Source organism: Oncorhynchus gorbuscha, linkage group LG17, assembly GCF_021184085.1.
Source record: "Oncorhynchus gorbuscha isolate QuinsamMale2020 ecotype Even-year linkage group LG17, OgorEven_v1.0, whole genome shotgun sequence".
Lineage (NCBI taxonomy): Eukaryota > Metazoa > Chordata > Actinopteri > Salmoniformes > Salmonidae > Oncorhynchus > Oncorhynchus gorbuscha.
The window spans coordinates 39,985,475-40,008,675 of NC_060189.1; the positions used below are offsets into that span (position 1 = coordinate 39,985,475).

General features: G+C 44.7%; 1 protein-coding gene across 1 annotated transcript in view; it reads right to left on the reverse strand.

Moving 5' to 3' along the window:
- Window positions 1-33: 33 nt before the first annotated feature.
- Window positions 34-23,201, reverse strand: part of LOC124001419 (isthmin-2-like) — a 61,312-nt gene continuing 38,144 nt past the window's right edge. Inside the window, exons 3-6 of the mRNA XM_046308155.1 lie at window positions 17,130-17,487; window positions 6,216-6,353; window positions 5,521-5,589; window positions 34-4,211 (exon numbers count right to left, since the gene is read on the reverse strand). Coding sequence (XP_046164111.1) covers window positions 3,694-4,211; window positions 5,521-5,589; window positions 6,216-6,353; window positions 17,130-17,487 — 1,083 coding nt within the window. The 3' untranslated portion in view covers window positions 34-3,693. The remainder of the gene's footprint in view (window positions 4,212-5,520; window positions 5,590-6,215; window positions 6,354-17,129; window positions 17,488-23,201) is intronic.

Consider the following 23,201-nt stretch of genomic DNA (forward strand, 5'->3'; position numbering starts at 1 on the left):
TGACCAGGGCCCTGCCCATAGGGTTCTGGTCCAATACAGTGCACTATATAGGCATTAGGCTGCCATTTGGGACACATTTCCTCTTTAATTGAGTCCATTCTGACTGTGTCTGGCATGAAGTAATGGATACCTTCCAGGGACTGTGGATGGTTAACTGGTCATATCCCAACATACACTCCTCATATGAATCACTGCATTACTTTGTCTGTGTTCACTTGACTGTGTGTTTGGTGGTGATATGAAGCAACAATGTGATGGTCAAGGCAGTTTGAGTCCATAGGAACACATCACATTCAATGACAAGGCTTTGGATACTATGTGATTAAAATCTTCAAAATCCATGTAAAACATCACAGCACAATTGAAAAATATATGGCACATGGAAACCAAACGAGGGTGGTCTGCGCTGATAGGTGGGATGGGCTGAGAGTGGCTGAGAGTGGCTGAGGGGTGGGATTAAAGAGCTCATGTTCGGTAATGTATTATTGTCATGTGATTGCTATATATAAAAATACTATGTATGTCAAATCTATATGTGCAATGTATATATGTATTTGTGCAATGTATGTACAGCAGAAATGCTGTAAAAATATATATATATATATTAAAAAAATATATTTGTGTCCTCCGAAGGGGGGGCTAAGGGGAAAAAAAGGGTGAAAATGGCAAGGCTTTGATCAGAGAATGTGGACAAATGTTACCAGCACCGTGTCTCAACAGATGAAGGAGAACGCATGTCATACTGCTGTTTCATCTGAGAGAATTTGATGGAAAAAAACGTTGTTCATACCAGAGGCTGTAACGCTCTTCTCATATTATGTTCATCAGTGTGTCTGAGCCCAACTACTACAGCCCTCTGTGTTCTTATTGTGATTGGCATCTTGATGAATTGGGATCTCTGTGAAGTTTCTAAACTATTCGCTTAACTGGCTTCGATATGGCAGAGTGCAGGATGTTGAGGGAATACTGGAGGGCTGCCTGACTCTGTGTGTGTGTGTGTCTGTGTTTGTCTTTAGTGACGGCCTGATGACAACCTACAGAGAATTCCCCTATGCCAATTTGAGCCAGCTATTAATGGGCATGGATGAGGGCGAGGGAGAGAGAGAGGAGGGAAGGAGAAAAGGAGCAAGCAAGCTACCGGCTCCCACAGTCTCACGTCAGAATTAGACTTTCATCCATGTTTCTTAAACGTCAAATTTAGAAGTTGTTCCAAATGTCAAATTTCAAAGTGTTTAAGGTTAAGCTTAGGCATTAACTCCAAATTCTTAGGTTAGGCAGTAACCCTGAATGGTTAAGGTAAGTTTGAGGGTTTGGGATACCCTTCAAAACAAAAAGACTTTCCATTGCTGGTTCTGAACTTGCAAACTTGCAACACCCAATCCCTGTCCACAACACCATAGCAAAACCAAAAACCTACTTTGGTAACAGTGCTCACTATTGCTCCTAGTGGCCGGTTTACACATCATTTCCCGACATCGTCAGATGTGGATGGACATCGAACATGGACTTGTATCACGGGTGACCTGGCTGCAATTAGAGTATAAAAAAAGGGAAGCAGAGGATAAGGCCTGTGTGGCTCAGTTGGTAGAGCATGGCTCTTGCAATGCCAGGGTTGTGGATTCATTTCCTACGGGGGACCAGTATGAAAAAGTATAACGATTGGATGCACTCACTACTGTAAGTTGCTCTGGATAAGAGCATCTGCTAAATTACTAAAATGTTTAAAAAAATAAGAGAGAGTAACCGAGGTTGTGTGTTGTTTCTGCTGTTGTCATTGCAGTGTGGAGCTGGAGAGCTGTCCATCAACACTATTCTTTCTGGACGTGTTCAGCCTCAACATCTCTCAATGGCACTCAGTCTGATAACCAGGGTTAGGATTAAGACCTTAAAACAACACCAGGCATCAAGACAGGGTGGAGTGGGAGAGGCAGCAGGTCTTGGACACCAGTGAAGGGGAGAGCTCTTCAAAGGGTTCCACTGTTTACAGAGATGTCTCTCCACTTCCCCTCTGCTCAACTCCCACTCCTCTCTGGAGAAAGGACCTCCATGCATCAACTGAGCCCAGACACCCCTCCCTTCAGCCCTCTCCTGCACCTTCACATCTACCTCCAGCCTCACTCCATCTTCCCCCTCACCCCGAGAGAGTCCAAGTGTCTCTTTCCTTTCAAGGCCCCCTACCAAGGGTTTTCCTCTCTCCCTCTCCACCGGCAAATCTACGACTGTCTCTCCGGGTGTCTCGGGTTGCGAGGAATGCAACACCGTGACTTGTTAACAGGCGATAAAAGGAATACATCTCAATACGATTCAATTATGGATCAGATTAAACGATGGAGCATTCCTTAGGAGGAAAACAAGCGGTATGTCTGTCGATGAGAGAGAGAAAGAGAGCGACAGAGAGACCTTCAACAATGTATTTTTATGTTTCCCCAGGATTATCTAACCATGACCCAATGCAACTTTATCTGACGGAGCATTACGGCCAAATGGCTCAGGAGGATGAGTATCTGGTCCTCTGATACTGGATATGACTGGATGAATAACACAATAGAGTTCTAGGGGTCAACATCTCCAAAGAAATATGTGGCTTGACATGAAATAAGAAAGTAAGAAAAGCACAATGCATCTTGGGCCTGTGCTTGATCAGTCAATTTTTTTTCTTCCGACTGGAGTGGGGCCAGGAGAGAGAGAGAGCGTTGGGGAGAGAAATAGAGAGAGATTGAGAGAGAGAGAGAAGGGAGAGAAAGGTGGATAGAAAGAAGACAGAGATTGTGAGAGAGAGCTTCAAGTCTAAGACAAACAACAACTAACATTCTGTGTTGAATTCATCCCCATTTTAGCAGCTTGACAGGAATTCCTTTCATGAGACATCAGAGTATTTGAGTAAATACAATACAGGCCCAATATGAGTCCAATAAATACACTATCCATGTTCCTCCATGTTCCCTCAGGGGTTCTGGAACAGCTCATGGCAACCCCTGAGCCATCCCATCCCCCTGTACCCATCCCCCCATCCATTTTCTCAATAGCAGCAGCACATGTGAGTCTATGGGGTGGTGGGTTGAGGGATGTCAGAGAGAACTAGGACAATCTCATTGCAGTCTCTCCCTCTTTAAAATTTCCCAACGTTTACAAACCAGTGTTTTTTTCTTCTTGTTTTTTGAGTGTAGCCCAACAAAAAAAAACGCTCTCCAAAATTCGGACTTTCACAAGCAATAAATTACCAGTTAGAAAATAGTTGTTTTTTCTCTTCCCGTAACACCACAGTAAGTCATCCACGGGAAAGCATATTCCAATTGGCAGGTGGATTCTGATGAGTCATCCAATGAGGAAACGCTTGATGGTGATGATGTCATAAGACGTGACGATCATAGAGTTTTCCTACGCACACCAGATAAGAGTATTCAACTTAAAAATAAATTTTAAAAAATAGAACAAAAAGAGTATTCAACTTGACTCAATTTTGGATGGGTCAAGCCTGACTAGAAAAATGTAGGTGTTCACTAAACTCTGTGCCACAATGTGACCAAACATTGAATAAGGTGGAGGAGATGTCCAGGTCTCCTTTCATCCAAAGCAACTGATAGTTAACACAATATATTCAGTATGTGGCCCATGCCCAAATCCAATAGAGCCATTGGAACCACGTGTGTTTCTCCCCACTCAGGATCTCAGTACTCCTCCCCCTCTCCTCCCTCAGTACTCACGGGCCTCCTCTAGCTCAGCCTGGTACACGTCCTCTGTGGGGTTGTGGGCACACTGCAGCCCGTTGTTGGGCGGCCTCACAGAGTGGAAGCGGCTCCAGTCCCCTTTACACAGGATCCAGGGCAGCACGTCCACTTTGTAATGCAGCTCCGGTGAGAACTCCGTACTGATGAGGTTTGGCGCGCCCGCCCCTTTCCCCCGTGTGATCAGCTTCATGTGGTCGCTGTAGCAACAGTGCTGCGCGGCCAGCGTGGTGCTGTCGAAGGAGAGCATGGAGCGTGTGCAGAAGCGGGCGGAGGGCTTGTAGATGTCCAGCCGTTCTTTGGGGCCGGAGGCGTCACGCCAGCGGTAAGTCTTACGCAGAGTCTTGTCGAAGATGTTGACAGCGCTGTAGACGGCCTCGGACGGGTAGGAGCAGGGGCAGCTGGGTAGTTCGGTCAGCACCTGGTGGAGGTACTTCTGGAGAAAGTCGTTCTTACAGCTCAGCCACTTCTCACAGCTGTCCACGTCTGGGGAGGAGAGAAATGATACAGGAGTCAACAGATGATGAATAATCTATCAATCAATACCACAATAGTCAATAGGCCATCGACAAGGATCAATCAAGGATCAGCAGAACTCAATTAACTATCAATAAGCACAGAAACATACACTGTAAGCACCTGCTACTGTAAGTGATGCACACATATAGAGTTGAATCGTAGCTTGAGGCACACACACAAAGTGTGAACTTTCGCACAAATCACCCATTGACATCTATGCATGATTTGTGTGAAACATCACATTTTCAATGCGTATATAAAAGAAAAATGGATTTGGACCATATTTAGTACATTTTCCACAACATAGAATATATACAGTATATATACCTATGAAATACTACAATGCATACTAATCACGGAAATCAACCGCTCTCTTTCAACAGATCAGGTTTTGGCCGTAATAAAAAGATGACTTTCGGGAAGGATTATAAGCTAAGACAGCATTGGTAACTCTGAGGAAACCAGAGAGACTTTCCAAACATAAAGGAGTGATTTCAGCGCGTTAAAACCCATTGCTTTGAACCGGGGGGGCTGCAAAGCTCTCAAAGACCACGGAGAGTGAACGAGAATGGGTTCAAAAACAAAGCCATAGTCGGTGCTAGAGAATAAAATGTTGAAGGCTGCGGTCAAATTGGAACCTATTCATTATAAACATTTATGTTCCGTAGTGGATTGGGGAAAGAGCAAAAAAAAAAAAACATATGACACTTTATCTTGTTATGTTTTTGTTGCATATTATTTGTTATTTTTGCCCAGAGTGAAAAGAGCTATCCCTTTCACTGGCCTGTGCCAGATGTAGGGAGAGCAATAAAAGACAAACTAAAAAGCCATTCAAACATTTCTTGGAGGAACTGTTGGGTTTTTCATGGGCTTTGTAACAATCTCGGTGGAGGGAGAATTCTGACTACCCCAACTGGACTCCTGCAGTCTCTCTATGATTGGAGCCCCAGTAGAACAGTTTAAACCTCCCTAAACGGAACAGACCATTAAGGCCCCCCAAATACTAGAACGGACCATTGGCTACAGAAAAAGGGACAACCAGCTAATACACAGCCACGCACACACGCACGCACACACACACACACACACACACACACACACACACACACACACACACACACACACACACACACACACACACACACACACACACACACACACACACACACACACACACACACACACACACACACACACACACACACACACACACACACACACACACACACACACACACACACACAAACTTGTCATATACACATTTCAACAAACATACTTGTGTCAAGGGAGTCAGTGCCATTTGTTGTCTCCAGAGGTATCAGCTCAGTCACTGCTAACAGGTCATCTACAGAGAGAGGGGACACAGACACTGGTTAAGAAACCTGCTGAATGGATAGCCTCATACTGTAGGCAAAGGAAAAAAATGGTTTCTGAGTAGCTGTTGATATGACTAGGGGGACTGTCTATGCCCAACAAACACGCGCACGCACTCACACCTGCACACACACCCACACCCACACACACCTTCCTGGGTAGCAGTACGAGCCTTCATTGAGTGTTTTAAAACAGACATGGAGCTGTGTACACACCAGGACTCTGCAGGGGGGCAACAGAACAGGCAGCGCACTACTAAACACACTAACAGGGATCAATATCACGTTTGTCCAAGTCCAAACTGTATAGATATAAATACCCCTGTCCTAGAAGCATCCGGCAGACCTATTAGGAAAAGCCTAATGGTACGATCGCTGTGGAACTGATCACTAATATGTGAAAGGCTGGATACGTTTTAGCCTGTTGCTATAACACGTATAAAGTGCTTTGAAATCAGTGATCATGAAGGAAACGCGGCACATAGAGGATGCTATTTGGAACTACTGGGACCCAACCAGAGACAGGCAAGGTCTGATGACATCACACAGCCACGAAACATGGCCATTGTTGATGACATTACATAAGTGTCTCTCTCACCTGGGCATCTGTCCAGGTCACAGGTCCGGGACTCGGTCGCCGTGCACGCGTAACCACATGAACGGATACGTTTCTGGTTGCCGTGGCCACAGGTGACACTGCATGGTGACCAGGCGCTCCACTCCTCCTCCTCGTACTCTGAGATGGAGGGATGAGAAAGGGGGGGAAAAGGGACGGGAAAAAAAAACAAAGGGTTATATTAGAGGAGTGCGGTATGTCTTTGAAGTGAGCCAAGTGAATTCCTGACCCAGCTGGTGAGAGCGTTATGCAATAAAGCAGCAACGACCAAACATGTTTGGAGCTACAGTAGAGTGTTCATCTGTCAGCTCTAACATGCATACATTAACCTTCTTCAATGTGCTGGCTGTGGCAGGAACAACTGAGTATCTTAGCATCTCAGGAACAACATAGAACAAAGTAGACACCAGGAACAACCGTGTCTTGGAGCGGACCAAAAGAGAACACGAGGCTGTAGCTGGTGGCTGTCATTAACTTCATTGGGGTTGTAGCTGGTGGCTGTCATTAACTTCACTAGGGCTGTACCTAATGGCTGCGATTATCTTTACTAGGGCTGGAGCTAGTGGCTGCCATTAACTTCACTAGTGGTGTAGCTAGTGGCTGCCATTATCTTCACTAGGGCTGTAGCTAGTGGCTGCCATTGACTTCACTAGGCCTGTAGCTAGTGGCTGTCATTAACTTCACTAGTGGTGTAGCTAGTGGCTGCCATTATCTTCACTAGGGCTGTAGCTAGTGGCTGCCATTAACTTCACTAGTGGTGTAGCTAGTGGTTGTCATTATCTTCACTAGTGGTGTAGCTAGTGGTTGTCATTAACTTCACTAGGGCTATAGCTAGTGGCTGCCATTAACTTCACTAGTGGTGTAGCTAGTGGTTGTCATTAACTTCACTAGGGCTGTAGCTAGTGGCTGCCATTAACTTCACTAGTGGTTGTCATTATCTTCACTAGGGCTGTAGCTAGTGGCTATCATTGACTTCACTAGTGGTGTAGCTGGTGGTTGTCATTAACTTCCCTAGTGGTGTAGCTAGTTGTTGTCATTCACTTCACGAGGGCTGTAGCTGGTGGATGTCATTAACTTCACGAGGGCTGTAGCTAGTGGCTGCCATTAAATTCACTTGTGGTGTAGCTAGTGGCTGTCATTAACTTCACTAGGGCTGTAGCTAGTGGCTGCCATTAACTTCACTAGTGGTTGTCATTATCTTCACTAGGGCTGTAGCTAGTGGCTATCATTGACTTCACTAGTGGTGTAGCTGGTGGTTGTCATTAACTTCCCTAGTGGTGTAGCTAGTTGTTGTCATTCACTTCACGAGGGCTGTAGCTGGTGGATGTCATTAACTTCACTAGTGGTGTAGCTAGTGGCTGTCATTAACTTCACTTGTGGTGTAGCTAGTGGCTATCATTGACTTCACTAGTGGTGTAGCTGGTGGTTGTCATTAACTTCCCTAGGGCTGTAGCTAGTGGCTGTCATTAACTTCACTAGGGCTGTAGTTAGTGGCTGTCATTAACTTCACTAGTGGTGTAGCTAGTGGCTGTCATTAACTTCACTTGTGGTGTAGCTAGTGGCTGTCATTAACTTCACTAGTGGTGTAGCTTGTGGCTGCCATTAACTTCACTAGGGCTGTAGCTAGTGGCTGTCATTAACTTCACTTGTAGTGTAGCTACTGGCTGCCATTAACTTCACGAGGGCTGTAGCTGGTGGATGTCATTAACTTCACTAGTGGTGTAGCTAGTGGCTGCCATTAACTTCACTAGGGCTGTAGCTAGTGGCTGTCATTAACTTCACTTGTGGTGTAGCTAGTGGCTGTCATTAACTTCACTAGTGGTGTAGCTTGTGGCTGTCATTAACTTCACTAGGGCTGTAGCTAGTGGCTGTCATTAACTTCACTAGGGCTGTAGTTAGTGGCTGTCATTAACTTCACTAGTGGTGTAGCTAGTGGCTGCCATTAACTTCACTAGGGCTGTAGCTAGTGGCTGTCATTAACTTCACTAGTGGTGTAGCTAGTGGCTGCCATTAACTTCACTAGGGCTGTAGCTAGTGGCTGTCATTAACTTCACTAGGGCTGTAGTTAGTGGCTGTCATTAACTTCACTAGTGGTGTAGCTAGTGGCTGCCATTAACTTCACTAGGGCTGTAGTTAGTGGCTGTCATTAACTTCACTAGTGGTGTAGCTAGTGGCTGCCATTAACTTCACTAGGGCTGTAGCTAGTGGCTGTCATTAACTTCACTAGGGCTGTAGTTAGTGGCTGTCATTAACTTCACTAGTGGTGTAGCTAGTGGCTGCCATTAACTTCACTAGGGCTGTAGCTAGTGGCTGTCATTAACTTCACTTGTGGTGTAGCTAGTGGCTGTCATTAACTTCACTAGTGGTGTAGCTACTGGCTGTCATTGACTTCAGTAGTGGTGTAGCTTGTGGCTGCCATTAACTTCCCTTGTGGTGTAGCTAGTGGCTGCCATTAACTTCACTAGGGCTGTGGTATGGTGCTCTAGAACAGAGTTTCTCTATCCTGGTCCTGGGGACACAAAGGGGTGCACATTTTAGTTTTGCCTTAGCTTTAATACACCTGATTCTAATCAAAGGCTTGATAATGAGTTGCTTATTTGAATCAGGTGTATTAATGCTAGGGGGAAAAACTAGGGTCCCTAGGACCAGGATTGACAAACACTATTCCAGTACCTGCTTTAGCTCGTTCCACAGTATGATGTCTATAACAGAGAAAAACATACCTGCTATAGACATACCTTTTTCAATCTTTACTAATGATCTGCCACTGGGTCTGAGTAAAGCCTGTGTGTCTATGTATGCTGAGGACTCAATCGCCAAAAATAAAACAGACACTGTACCTCCTATATTCGGATAGAACCTGTAGAACCTGTCAGGTAAAATGAATCTCCTTAAAAGAGACAGACACCAACCTGCTGTAAACTGATCTAGAATCTGTTTCTCTCTGTCTCAGTGAGACTTCATCCCACCACCAGAGACGCTTAACTGCTCCCTCAGTTTCCACACAGAAGTTAATGACGCGTGAATTAATATTGCATATTTTTCAGGAAAGTATAATCTCGCTAATGATCAGGATATGGGGCCAGTTGGCAGGCTAGGGTGTGTGTGTGTGTGTGTGTGTGTGTGTGTGTGTGTGTGTGTGTGTGTGTGTGTGTGTGTGTGTGTGTGTGTGTGTGTGTGTGTGTGTGTGTGTGTGTGTGTGTGTGTGTGTGTGTGTGTGTGTGTGTGTGTGTGTGTGTGTGTGTGAGCATGTGTGAGCATGTGTGAGCATGTGTGAGCATGTGTGAGCATGTCTATGTACCAGTGCGTGTGTATGCGCGTGTGGATGGTTGTGTATCCGCAAGTGTGTGTGCTTGCCTGCTCATGCATGTGCCATTGTGTATGTGTGTGTGTGTTTCTCTTGGTTGTAATAAATATGTCAATGGCAAATTCAGCAGCATACAGCATAGTGAACAAAGCCAAGACAAACAGTGCCCCAGGACAGCTAGCCCTGTACTAGGCTAGCTAATAGGTTTTCTGTTTCTCTAATGAACAATCAGTTCTTTCCCCCATGTTAAAAAGATTACAGACTCAGTGGAGGGATGGAGGAAGAGAGGAAGAAAGAAAAGATGGAGAGACGTAGGAAAGAGAGCGACTAAAAAGTGAGGGAGAGTAATGGAAAAGATGAAGAAATAGAGAGGGAGAGGGTGAAAATTGAATAGAAAGGGCAAGTGGAAGATGGACATGGGGACACATGCTAGGTAGGGCTAAGGGAGAGGTCGTGCAAAAGGAGAGCCAGCAAGGAACATACTCATCGAAGTGATCAAGGGATGGAGGCGAGAGAGAAGAACATAGAAAAAAGAGAAGAGACGGGAAGAGAAGAAAAGGATATTAGTTCATCCAGCGTCCTAATGCCTCTCCGGCAGTTAATATGTTTTTGGCTAGTTGCTGTTGGTTGCTAGTTTGGGGCTAATTGTGAGCTTTGGGCCTGGTGTTGAATGAGATGGAGCCTTCTCCTGTTGGCAGACTACAGTGTGTGTGTGTCTGTCTGTGTGTGTCTGTGTGTGTGTGTGTGTGTGTGTGTGTGTGTGTGTGTGTGTGTGTGTGTGTGTGTGTGTGTGTGTGTGTGTGTGTGTGTGTGTGTGTGTGTGTGTGTGTGTGTGTGTGTGTGTGTGTGTGTGTGTGTGTGTGTGTGTGTGTGTGTGTCTTAAAGGAGCATTCTCATGTTGGCTGGCCAAGTCAAACAACACAGAGGTGTGGGTGACATGCTGCACTCCTCCACTCACTAACACTAATCCTGGAATGCTCTGTAGTCTCTGTAGCCACACACACACACACACACACACACACACACACACACACACACACACACACACACACACACACACACACACACACACACACACACACACACACACACACACACACACACACACACACACACACACACACACACACACACACACACACACACACACACACACACACACACACACACAGTCTCTCTTCCCGTCTTGTTCTTCCCTCCTTCATTCTGTTTCCTTCTCCCTCTTCCTCCTTGTCATCCCTCTCTCCATGTCTCTTTCTCTTAATAAACCCCACCTCCAACTCTCCCTTTCTTGCTCTCTTTCTTTTATGCATCCTCTGCTCAACACACAAGATGGATTTGTATACTAAGGGTGTGACAAAACTGAGCACATAAACATACATTATGGGTTCCTTAAATGTACAGTGCCAAATATAAACAAATAAGGTCTCCTAATGATAACGAAAATGAATTTGGAGGATAGAAATGATTAAATATTAAAGCACTAAACCCATCACTAAAGGGTTCAGTCATACAAAAGTCATACTTAAATCCAAACTGCTTCTCTAGCAAATTAATAACAATGTCTCACCCCATGTTCAAGAATGCCCTTTTTCCCCTTATTGAGATTATAATAAATAATCTCCCAAATATTGCTATTTTTAAAACAAGCCATAGGTTGGTTGCAATTTATATTTAATCCACCAAAAATAAACAGAACAAATAAGACAACTAATATTGTGGTTAAACTCAAATATACTAATAGATTCAAATGAGAATTGGGTACTTTTTCCACCACTGGCACTAAGTACTGTGTACGCATTTAGATGGCCATTTCATGACTTGCACAACATAAAGTAATTTAGGAGTCAGTTTGATGTGCAGCACTGAGTATACAAATGTAACTGCTAACAGCAGAGCCCACATGAAGATGGTGGAAGTGGGTGTGATCTAACAGATCTAGAAGTGTGTGTGTGTGTGTGTGTGTGTGTGTGTGTGTGTGTGTGTGTGTGTGTGTGTGTGTGTGTGTGTGTGTGTGTGTGTGTGTGTGTGTGTGTGTGTGTGTGTGTGCATCATTGCAGTGGTAAGACTGTAATCACTTGCTAAGGGATAGTTGGAAGACCTGACCACACAACAACACCGCAAGCACTCTCAAGGCATGCTAGGTTAACAGAGCGAGAGAGGAATATAATGTTTTTTGGGGGGAGGAAGATACACATCAAATCAAATTGAATTGGTCACATGCGCCAAATACAAAAGGTGTAGACCTTACAGTGAAATACTTACTGACAAGCCCATAACCAACAATGCAGTTATAAGAAAATACATGATAAGTAAAAAATAAATACACATTGACTCTGTACCTGTACCCCCTCCCCTGTATTTATTTTTTTTTAACATGTATTTTCTTATAACTGCATTGTTGGTTATGGAAAATACACTGAAGGTCTACTACACCTTTTGTATTTGGCGCATGAGACCATGTTAGTTGAGGTATTTGATGTAATATGTGCATGTAGGTAGAGTTAAAGTGACTATGCATAGATAATAAACAGAGAATAGCAGCAGCGTAAAAGGGGGAGGGGGGCAACGCAAATAGTCTGGGTAGCCATTTGATTAGCTGTTCAGAAGTATTTTGGACCTAGACTTGACGCTCTGGTACCGCTTGATGTGCGGTAGCAGAGAGAACAGTCTATGACTAGGGTGGCTGGAGTCTTTGACAATGGTTAGGGCTTTCCTCTGACACCGCCTGGTATACATAGCAGGGAGCTTGGCCCCGGTGATGTACTAGGCCATACGCACCACCCTCTGTAGTGCCTTGCAGTGGGAGCCCGAGCAGTTGCCATACCAGGCAGTGATGCAACCAGTCAGGATGCTCTCGATGGTGCAGCTGTAGAACCTTTTGAACATCTGAGGACCCATGCCAAATATTTTCAGTCTCCTGAGGGGAAATAGGCTTTGTCGTGCACTCCTCACGACTGTCTTGGTGTGTTTGGACCATGATAGTTTGTTGGTGATGTTGACACCAAGGAACTTGAACCTCTCAACCTGCTCCACTACAGCCCCTGGTAAACGTCCTGGTAATCCATCTGGCCCTGAAGCCTTGTGAATGTTGACCTATTTGAAGGTCTTACTCACATTGGCTATGGAGAGCGTGATCACACAGTCATCCGGAACAGCTGATTCTCTCGTGCATGTTTCAGTGTTACTTGCATCAAAGAGAGAATAGAAGTAATTTAGCTCTGGTAGGCTAGAAGGCCCACTGGGCAGCACGCGGCTGTGCTTTCCTTAGTAGTCTGTAATAGTTTGCAAGCCCTGCCACATCCGATGAGTGTCGGAGCTGGTGTAGTACGATTTGATCTTGGTCCTGTATTGATGCGTTGCCTGTTTGATGTTTCGTTGGAGGGAATAGCAGGATTTCTTATAAGCTTCCGGGTTAGAGACCCGCTCCTTGAAAGCAGCAGCTCTACCCTTTAGCTCAGTGGGGATGTTGCCTGTAATCCTTCTGGTTGGGGTACAGTCACTGTGGGGACGACATCATCAATGCACTTATTGATGAAGCCAGTGAGTGATGTACTCAATACCATTGGTGGTGTACTCAATGCCATTGGAGGAATCCCTACAAGGCCCTCTGTGCTAGCAAAACAGTCCTGCAGCTTAAATTCTGACCACTTTTTATTGACCGAGTCACCAGTACTTCCTACTTTAGTTTTTGCTTGTAAGCAAGAATCAGGAGGATAGAATTATGGTCATATTTGTGTGTGGAGTAAAGGTGGTCTAGAGGTTTTTTTTGGTTGCACATTTAACATGCTGGTAAATTTCCCTGCATTAAAGTCCCAGGCCACTAGGAGTGCCACCTCTGGATGAGCATTTTCCATACTCTAAAAACCTCTAGACTTCCTTAGATATCGTTCACCAGCTGTTGTTTACAAATATACATAGACCGTCACCCCTTGTCTTACCAGAGGTGTCTGTTCTATCCTGCCGATACAATGTTTAACCCGCCAGCTGTATGTTATTCATGTCGCCGTTCAACCACGACTTAGTGAAACATAAGATATTACAGTTTTTAATGTCCCATTGGTAGGATATACGTGCTTGTTGTTAGTCTATTTTATTATCCAATAATTGTACGTTGGCTAATAGGGCCGATGGTAAAGGCAAATTACCCACTCATCACCAGATCCTTACAAGGCACCCTGACCTTCGTCCTCGAAATCTCTGTCTCTTTCTCCTGCGAAAGACTGGGATGAGGGCCTTGTCGGGTGTCTGGAGTAAATCCCTCTCGCCCGACTCGTTAAAGAAAAAACAGTCTTTCAATACGAGGTGAGTAATCGCTCTCCTGATTTCTAGAAGCTCTTTTCGGTCATAAGAGATGGCGGCAGAAACATTACGTACACAATCATTTAGAAATAACTCGACAAAACACACACAATAGCACAATTGATTAGGAGACTGTAAAACGGCAGCCATTCTCTCCTGAGCCATTGTCTAATCTCAGTGATTTTGGGGAAGGGCAGAGTAAATTAAGCTTGGCATTAAAAAGAGGGCCCCAATTGCCCCTCAACAAAACAGACATGGAATCACTGGTCACTTTAATAATGTTTACATACTGCTTTACTTATTTCATATGTACTGTATTCTAGTGTATTTTAGTCAATGCCATTCTGACATTGTTCATTGTAATATTTATTTATTCATTTATTAATTCCATTCTTTTACTTTTAGATGAATGTGTATTGTTGTGAATTGTTAGATACTACTACACTGTTGAATTTCACTACACCCGCAATAACATATGCTAAATATGTGTATGTGGATGTATTGGATTTGATTTGACAACTCCTGCCCCCCCTCCTCCACCCCCCTAAATGCCTGTGCTCCCCCCCCCCTCTCTTATGTCTAAATGATCACAAATAAAAATTAGTTGTTTGGCCAGGGGGTTGTGAGGAGACACTATGCCACCATTACCCTGAGACTCAGCCCAGCAGAGGTTCAAATGACTGCTCTATCCCAAGAACCAGTGTCAACTTCAAAGGACACACACAATGGACTGACGGTCGAGCGCTCGCTCTCTCAGTTCCTCCCTGAGCCTGCCCTCTTGCTGGCCATCTCTTTCTTTCTCCCCCTTTCAATTTGATCTCTCCAGCCCACTAGCTTTATCTTTCCCCCTGTTATTATCTGACCTGTACTACCATATCTTTAATCATGCCTTTAAATATTTTTTTTGTGTGATATTTTTTGTTTTATCGTTTTTTTCTTAGGGTACATACTATCCATTTCAAATTAGAAATTTACAAAACCTGTACCACTCAAAATAACATTAAGAAATACATAGAGTTGAATAATAAATAATAGAAAACCAAACCCCCCCCCAGACAATGGTGGCCTGTCTGCTGTGGATATGCGAATAGTAATAATCTATCAGAGCTCTTTTGGCAGAGCGCTACAGACAAAGCAGAGCCGTAGCACTGTGGGCTGACTGGTCTCACTTAGAGGTGACTGCCTACTGATCAGGTTAACAGCATTAGAGAGCTGTTAGCTAGTCTGGTGGCTAACTGCTACTGTCAGAGAGCGAGGGAGAACACTAAAACAACCAACCAAAAACCCAGAACACAGAGCCAGAGCCAAGAACTGAAGCTCTTTCCAGAGGGCTTAATGAATGAGCTTGAGGGTTGACAAGGAGAGTTCAAGGTTCAGACAGATTATAACTACCGGAGGCGAATTAAGGTCTTCCCAAAAATGTTCCTACCTTCTTCATTGAATGCAGCCCTGTGACTTCACTACTGTAATCATTCTATTTTGGCCATTTTATTTCAGTCTGAGCCACATATTAAAATAGTTAGATAAAGTTATCCCTGAATGAAGAGGATAACGAAAGGCTATACAGAGTAGCAGACATCAAGTCTGTAAGAGCATGTCTTGGGCAGTTTTCACTATAAAGATCAACCTTCTTGGATGTCTTATAATGGGACATAATGACCATCAAAAGCAGCATTTCTAAAGAGGCTAACCTACAGGCCTTACAGTATACAATATCAAGTTTACAGTAAGTTATCTTTAAGTTCTTGGAACGTAAAGCTGAATCTCTAGGATGTCAACAAACACCTCTAATTGTCTCCCCAGTAGACAGTAGGCCTAAACATCCAACAATGCAATCATCTTTCATGCCATGAACATTTCTTTATCCAAGGTGAACACAGTACACCAAAACAGGCCAAGTCCTGTTCCTCCCTCTTCCTGGCTGGCTGTTTACAACTGATAGGCATCATAGAGGTGAGGGAGGGAGAGTTTGGAAGAGAGCCTCAGGGAGGGAGGGAGGGTTTGGAAGAGAGCCTCAGGAAGGGAGGGAGGGAGGGAGAAAGGGAGGGTTTGGAAGAGAGCCTCAAGGGAGGGAGGGAGGGAGGGAGGAAGGGAGGGAGGGAGGGAGGGAGGGAGGGAGGGAGGGAGGGAGGGAGGGAGGGAGGGAGGGAGGGAGGGAGGGAGGGAGGGGGAGGGAGGGAGGGAGTTGACATGTTTATGTAGCGGACCTTGAGCAAACAGCCTTGAATCATAAATCATGTCGGCGGAACAGAGGGTAAGGCGCGGGGAGAAAAGGAGAGACAGTGGGGGACGGAGACAGTGGGGGACGGAGGCCCGTAGTATTGCTGTCTCTGAGCCTCGTGGAGGAAACTGTCAGGACAAAAACATCTCAGACAGCTCGCCACATACATGCCCTGACCACTGACCCCCGAACCATACACAAACACCAGCCCTCTCTCAGATCTGTGATCAGATCAGGGACACCAAACAAACAGGAGGAAACCTATTCTACAATATGAAGGTACAGTAACAATACACAAGCCATACATTCTCTTAGAAGCCTTATCTGATCATTGTCGAAGAAGCTGAAGGGCCAAAACTTCTGCTTCCTGTGGGGCGTTTTAAAAAGTTGTCTTTTTAAGAGGATGTTATTTGCAGTATATCGTCCAGGCAGGTGGTGGTGCTACACAATGGTACACATTGGATGTTTCGCAAATTGGAACACGGAGGGGTAGGAGTCCAAATCAATGTCAAATGAAGCTCGGAGGGTACTTCTCGGATGCATACTCTGTTTGTATAAATTTTGAAGCATTCATTGATGCAAGCCGCAATAGAAAGTATGCACAGAATTATGATGCAACCATGTAAAAAATTATGCAACATTTATTGAAATCAATGGCCATTGTTTGAGCTGAAGTGAGAGAAAATAAACTCTGGCTTCAGAATGACATGTTGCCCATTCACATCTCATACGATTTGATCTTGATACGTTAATAAATAGATTCTATGTTCATTTTGGCATGTTTACCTGCCTACAATACCCACTGTAGTGTGTGCAGATGCAAGCCCATATGGGTCCGGGGGGTTCGAGTGCTTGTCAAATGTAATGTTTTATGCGTTTTCCACACTCTCGTCCTCACAAGAACTACTCAAGGGAACGTCCTCGTAGAATGCATGAGAGCGTGGAGCACGGTAGTATGCATATTGAGAAACACCCATTGTAACTTGATTCTGCTGAATTGTTCCTTCTTTATCTATCATTTTGTGATAATTACAAGAACAAAAACATTTCTTCATAAAAAACATACCGTAGTTCTCCTTGGAGTCCCATCCCTTGTTGCTGCTCCAGCGGCTGCCCCAGCCGCCCCCCACCCCCACGCCTGTCCCCACCCCAGTCCCCCCGGTCCCACTAAGCACAGGTTCCTGCTCCTCAGGGTTGTAGTTATAGTCCTCTGTGGGCTGCTCCTGTTCCTCTAGGCTGGCCCTGCTGCCAGGCCCGCTCTCAGCCTGGTCTGGGTACTCCCAGAACAGAGGCCAGAACAGCTTCTTGTGGCCCAGCCACTCCTCCGATGAAAGGGACCAGTCGTTGCGGCCCCCTTCCCCCCCCTCCTTGGCCAGGTCCATCTCCATCTCTGTCTGTGGGTCCTCCACCACCTCGATGGTCACCTGGAGGAGAGGGGGGAGGCGAGAGAGAACAAGAGACAGAGAGAGACATACAGAGAGAGAGAGAGAGAGAGAGAGAGAGAGAGAGAGAGAGAGAGAGAGAGAGAGAGAGAGAGAGAGAGAGAGAGAGAGAGAGAGAGAGAGAGAGAGAGAGAGAGAGAGAGAGAGAGAGAGAGAGAGAGAGAGAGAGAGCAAATACACTATGAAAGAGATCTTTTAGGTTTCAAATGAAATACTTTTTTCATTGCCTTGAACAACATGCCAATGCCAAACACACATGGTTTCTGCACCCTTCTCAACGTGTGTACTAATTAAATACTAATTCAAGTGATAATACGAGTAGCAAAATCTTTCCCAGGTCTCCAATCCTCCTTTCATGTATAGAATATTGCATTCTGTGTAATCACAACTGAATAATGTGAAACCTTTATAAAAGTTAACCTTTCTACAACTGGGAATTGAGGGTGTGATTTCACACTTCACAATTATCCTCAGCAAATTGCAACAAAATCATAGAGTAATTTGCCTCTGGACCGAAGCTGTTGCCAAGAGTAACATTCAACACAATTGCTTGTGTAATCTTATGGAGTCTTACAGGCTGCATCCTAAATGGCACACTATTCCCTATATAGTGCACTACTTTTGACCAGGACTGATAGTAATGCACTATATAGGGAGTAGGGTGCCATTTGGGTCGCACCCAGGGTGTCACAGACTCTTGTGCGATTGATGGCTAGCAATTATTGAACACACAGTACTTTCCCAGATGATAGTAAAACAGCCATGACTGTAGAGTAATACTGATAACACATACACTGGCCACAAAACTGCTTCTGTAACTGTAGTCACAGCAATCGAAGGCAGGCTAGTAATGTTAGGAAGGGAATGCAACAGAGGTTAAAGAAACTATGGGGATAAGGGAAAAACCCTTCCAGTACTGTATGTGATATGTACTTCCTGGTGAAAATATGACTAGGACCAGGTGTTTTTCCTGACATGACCTCACCGGGAAAAACTCTGGGTCCTAGTTATACCAGCAATAACAATTAGGGACCAGAGGTACTTCCCTGTAGTCAGGCTACGTGTTCAGGGAAAACTCCTTGCTCAACCACTGTCCATTACCATTCTATATACTAACATTACTGCTTCTACTGTAAACAACCTAACATTTACAGGCTCAGCTCCAGACGTGCAACATTGGAAAGAAAAATAAACAACCCCCTTCCACCCCCGTCAAACAACATGGTCTGTTCTGTCCCAGCCCTGTATTCTTGGTGCCAGTCTGATGTCCTATCTGAACCCACTAGATTCTTGGGATGAACCAACCAGGGTACTGAGGGTGTGTAGGTAGGTTTGTAGACAGTGTGTCCAGGCATGTGTGATGAAGGGAGAAGGTAAGGAAGGTGGTTGGGGTAGTATGGGATGAAGGGAGAAGGTAAGGAAGGTGGTTGGGGTAGTATGTGATGAAGGGAGAAGGTAAGGAAGGTGGTTGGGGTAGTATGTGATGAAGGGAGGTAGAGAACAGAGTGGAAGAGTGAAAAGGGATGACGGGAGAGATACTTAGAGTGGGGTTGTAAAGGGAGGGGTGGAAGGAGTGAGGTGTGGGATAAGGGTGTGTGGTGGTGGAGAGGGAGGGATAGCTAGAGATGGAGGGAGCAAGATAGAGGGATAGGGGATAGACTGATAGACTGCCACGAGCCTGCAGGTCCAGACAAAGGCATGGTTGTTTATGCTTCTGCTAGTAGTTACCATCTGATGGCTGCTACAACTGTTTATAAAGACAACCCACTGGCTAAAGACACAGATTAGGATGGTGAGTCACAGCTACTAGTCTTATGCCGGTCAGACCCTTAACATCATCTCATTCTCTCTCTGTGTCTCTCTGTCTCTACCTCGCTCTCTGCTGACAATCATTGTCAGTAGACCAACAAGTCAATGAAGATTCATATATCAAAATATGACAATGCTTGATTTAAAAACCAATAAGCGAAGTAGTAGGACATGACACACTGTGGCGTCATTACAAGCCTGCATGATTCCAAGGGGCAAAGAGAGGACATAGCCAGCTCACTGTATGGGTCTTGCTAGTTGTCAGCGGGGTGAAGTTGGACTGTAATGTACTGTACTGTATAAGACCTCTGCACATTGAAGCTGAGCTCTATTTCCTTCCCCCTGTCTGAGCGGTAAGTGGAGGAAGTGTATTAGGCCTAACTATGACCCATTATAGGCTGTGACTCATACATAACCATGGATCTGAAGGACAGGCACTTACAGTATTAATGCCCCAGACAAACCATAGTGAACTAAGCCACTCCAGTAAAATATTTCCTGTGTATTGTCAATCAGGAGATTGTACTATGCAGATTGTTGGTAATTTGTCAACGATGATAGCAAGAGGGACGAGTGTTTGTGCGCATGTGTATTGGAAGACAAAAATATCTTAAACACCATTATTTATATATCGGACGCATTTGGTTCTATTCAAATCTACTCTATTGTTGTATTCTATTCCCCATAGTGTGCCAGTACAGTTTGGTACGGTTCACTCAGTTCGTCACGCTATGACCCTCCACAGTCAAAACCAATGAATTCCAGCCGACGTGATAACAAGGTAAAAAGCCCACTAAAGCAACCAAGGATATTAGCGGCTGGCTCCCAAAGAAAGACTTACAAATAGCTTTGTCTGGTTCCTATAGACTAAAGGATGGCCCAATCCCACTTGGATCAAGAACACATTTTCCTTGTTATAATAACGAGGCTCTTTCAATTTCTGGATACCTGGGCTTCTCTTGTGTCAGTTTTTCCCCAAAGTCTAACTTAATTTCCTTTCAAATCCACTTGCACACATAAACCCTCTGCAATAACACTAAAAATAAAATGAACGTTTTTTTCTTCATACTTCTGTATAAAAAAGCACTTTTGAGATAATCAAGATCTGCTGCGCTTGGAGAGCACGTTAAAAAGTGCTTGTTAAAATAATAAAATAATGCGGTGACCTCTCACCCCTTAGATTTGGCTGTTTTCTCTGCTCTCTCCCTAAACCCCATGCAGATGTTTGAGCATCATGGCAGACTTGAAGCACCCCACTGTAAAGGTCTCGCATGGAGAAATTTAAGAGGCCGCTCCGACTCAAAACAGCTGTGAAGAAAGATGGGAGGGAGAGTCAGTGTGTGTGTGTGTGTGTGTGTGTGTGTGTGTGTGTGTGTGTGTGTGTGTGTGTGTGTGTGTGTGTGTGTGTGTGTGTGTGTGTGCGTGCGTGCGTGCGTGCGTGCGTGCGTGCGTGCGTGCGTGCGTGCGTGCGTGCGTGTGTGTGTGTGTACATGTGTGTGGGTACATGCGTGTGTGTGCATTCACGTGTGTGTTGGGGTGATACAATAAGCTTTAGAGCAAACGCCCCACCTCCCTTCTTATTCTGGAGTCCCTGCAGCCTCTTACAATAATAGCAAGAAAGAAATTCAAGGGATAAATGATCAACTAAATGAAATGCAAGGAAAACAGAGAGTCTTGTAAACTCTACTGTTGGCCAGTGGTTCACAGTGTGTTTGGAACAGTAGCAGCAATCAGATATGAAACACCACTAGAGGAATACAGTCTCTAAACCTATTAAATACTGCCTTTTACCCAGGCCTAACTCGGGAACTTGAATTTTGTGCAAATCCTCATAGACATCAATGCATGATGTACACAGAAGTCTGAGTTCTGTGCATGGGTGTCTAGTCAGGATTCAGCCCACTTTAAAGAAATTAACTTTCTTGCCCGCTCAGTAAATGTTTCCTTCTTAACTTACTCGGTTATGAAGAACATGAGTTATTAAGTGTTTTTCATGCCGGATCAAAACATGGTACACTCTTAGAAAAAAAGGTGCTATCTAGAACCTAAAAGGGTTCTTCGGCTGTCCCCATAGGAGAACCCTCTGAAGAACCCTTTTGAGTTACATGTATAACCCTTTCCAGAGAGGGTTCTACATTGAACCCAAAAGAGTTATAACTGGAACCCCCCGAAAATTCTACCTTGAACCAAAAAGGGTTCTCCTATGGGGACTGCCAAAGAACCCTTTGGGAATAATTTTTTCCTAAGAGTGTACCATTCTTTGGATGAGCTATGTTCTGCTAGTTGCCTCCAGGGCAGGCACAGTTTGATACTATCAACACTTTTCCAACCATCCATTGTTACCCATCAGCTAATATTTACTGAAAGCACTCAATCCAGCAATCTGGTACCTCAGTCGTTTTCTGTTAACCTTAAGTCATTATGCTTCTAAATTACTCTAACACGCAGCCCCGTGAGAATTAGCTGTCAAACAGGCTTTGGCATGGCTCACACATTATACAGAGAAACTGGATTGCAAAACCAGGTGCAAAAGTTTGTCGCTGAATAAATTGGCTGTCAACAATAATGATGCATATATGCAGCGCTGTGTGTGTGTGTGTGTGTGTGTGTGTGTGTGTGTGTGTGTGTGTGTGTGTGTGTGTGTGTGTGTGTGTGTGTGTGTGTGTGTGTGTGTGTGTGTGTGTGTGTGTGTGTGTGTGTGTGTGTGTGTGTGTGTGTGTGTGTGTGTGTGTGTGTGTGTGTGTGTGTGTGTGTGTGCGCGTGTGTGTGTGTTAGGCTTACGGTAATCCTGTACATAGTATCATTAAAAACATCCTGAAATCTTTGCTGTGACAGTTGTCCTTCCCTACGCCAGAGCGATAGGGTACTATAAAGCTTTGGGGTCATTGAGACAACGGTTAGATAGAAACATTATTACAATAAGCTTCCTTCCAATTGATCATGAATATAAAGATACAGACTTCATCCCAATGCTCTTCAATAGATTCCTTTTATTAAATTCTTCACTCTACACTAACAGTAGATCCGATAACACTACTGGTAGATCTGAAAGGTACGTTGGATGGATGTAAGCAATACTGGAAACTCTACTAAGCCCATACAACCATAACATGTGTGATATATTCTGATGTACTAAACAGAAGAGCTCCAGAGATACACTCTATATACAAAAGTAGTCAACGTAGTCCACTATTCAGCTATTCAGCTATTCAGCCACACCCATTGTTGACGAATTGAGTGTATAAAATTGAGCACACAGTCATGCAATCTCCATAGACATTGGCAGTAGAATGGCCTTAATGAAGAGCTCAGTGACTCAATGTGGCACCGTCATAGGATGCCACCTTTCCAACAAGTCAGTTCGTAAAAATTCTGCACTGTTAGAGCTGCCCCGGTCAACTGTAAGTGCTGCTATTGTGATATGGAATCGTCTAGGTGAACCAACGGCTCAGCCACGATGTGGTAGGCCACACAAGCTCACAGAACAGGACCGCCGAGGGCTAAAGCACGTGGCGCGTAGAAAAATCATCTGTCCTCAGTTGCAACACTCACTACCGAGTTCCAAACTGCCTCTGAAAGCAACATCAGCACAAAGCTGTTCATTGGGAGCTTCATGAAAAGGGTTTCCATGGCCGAGCAGCCGCACACAAGCCTAAGATCCCCATGCGCAAAGCGAAGCGTTGGCTGGAGTGTTATAAAGCTTTCTGCCATTGGACTCCGGAGCAGTTTGGTGGAGGAGGAATAATTGTCTGGGGATGTATTTCATGGTTTAGGCTAGGCCCCTTAGTTCCTGTGAAGGGAAATCTTAACGCCACAGCATGCAATGACATTCTAGACGATTCTATGCCTCCAACTTTTTGGCAACAGTTTGGGGAAGGCCCTTTCCG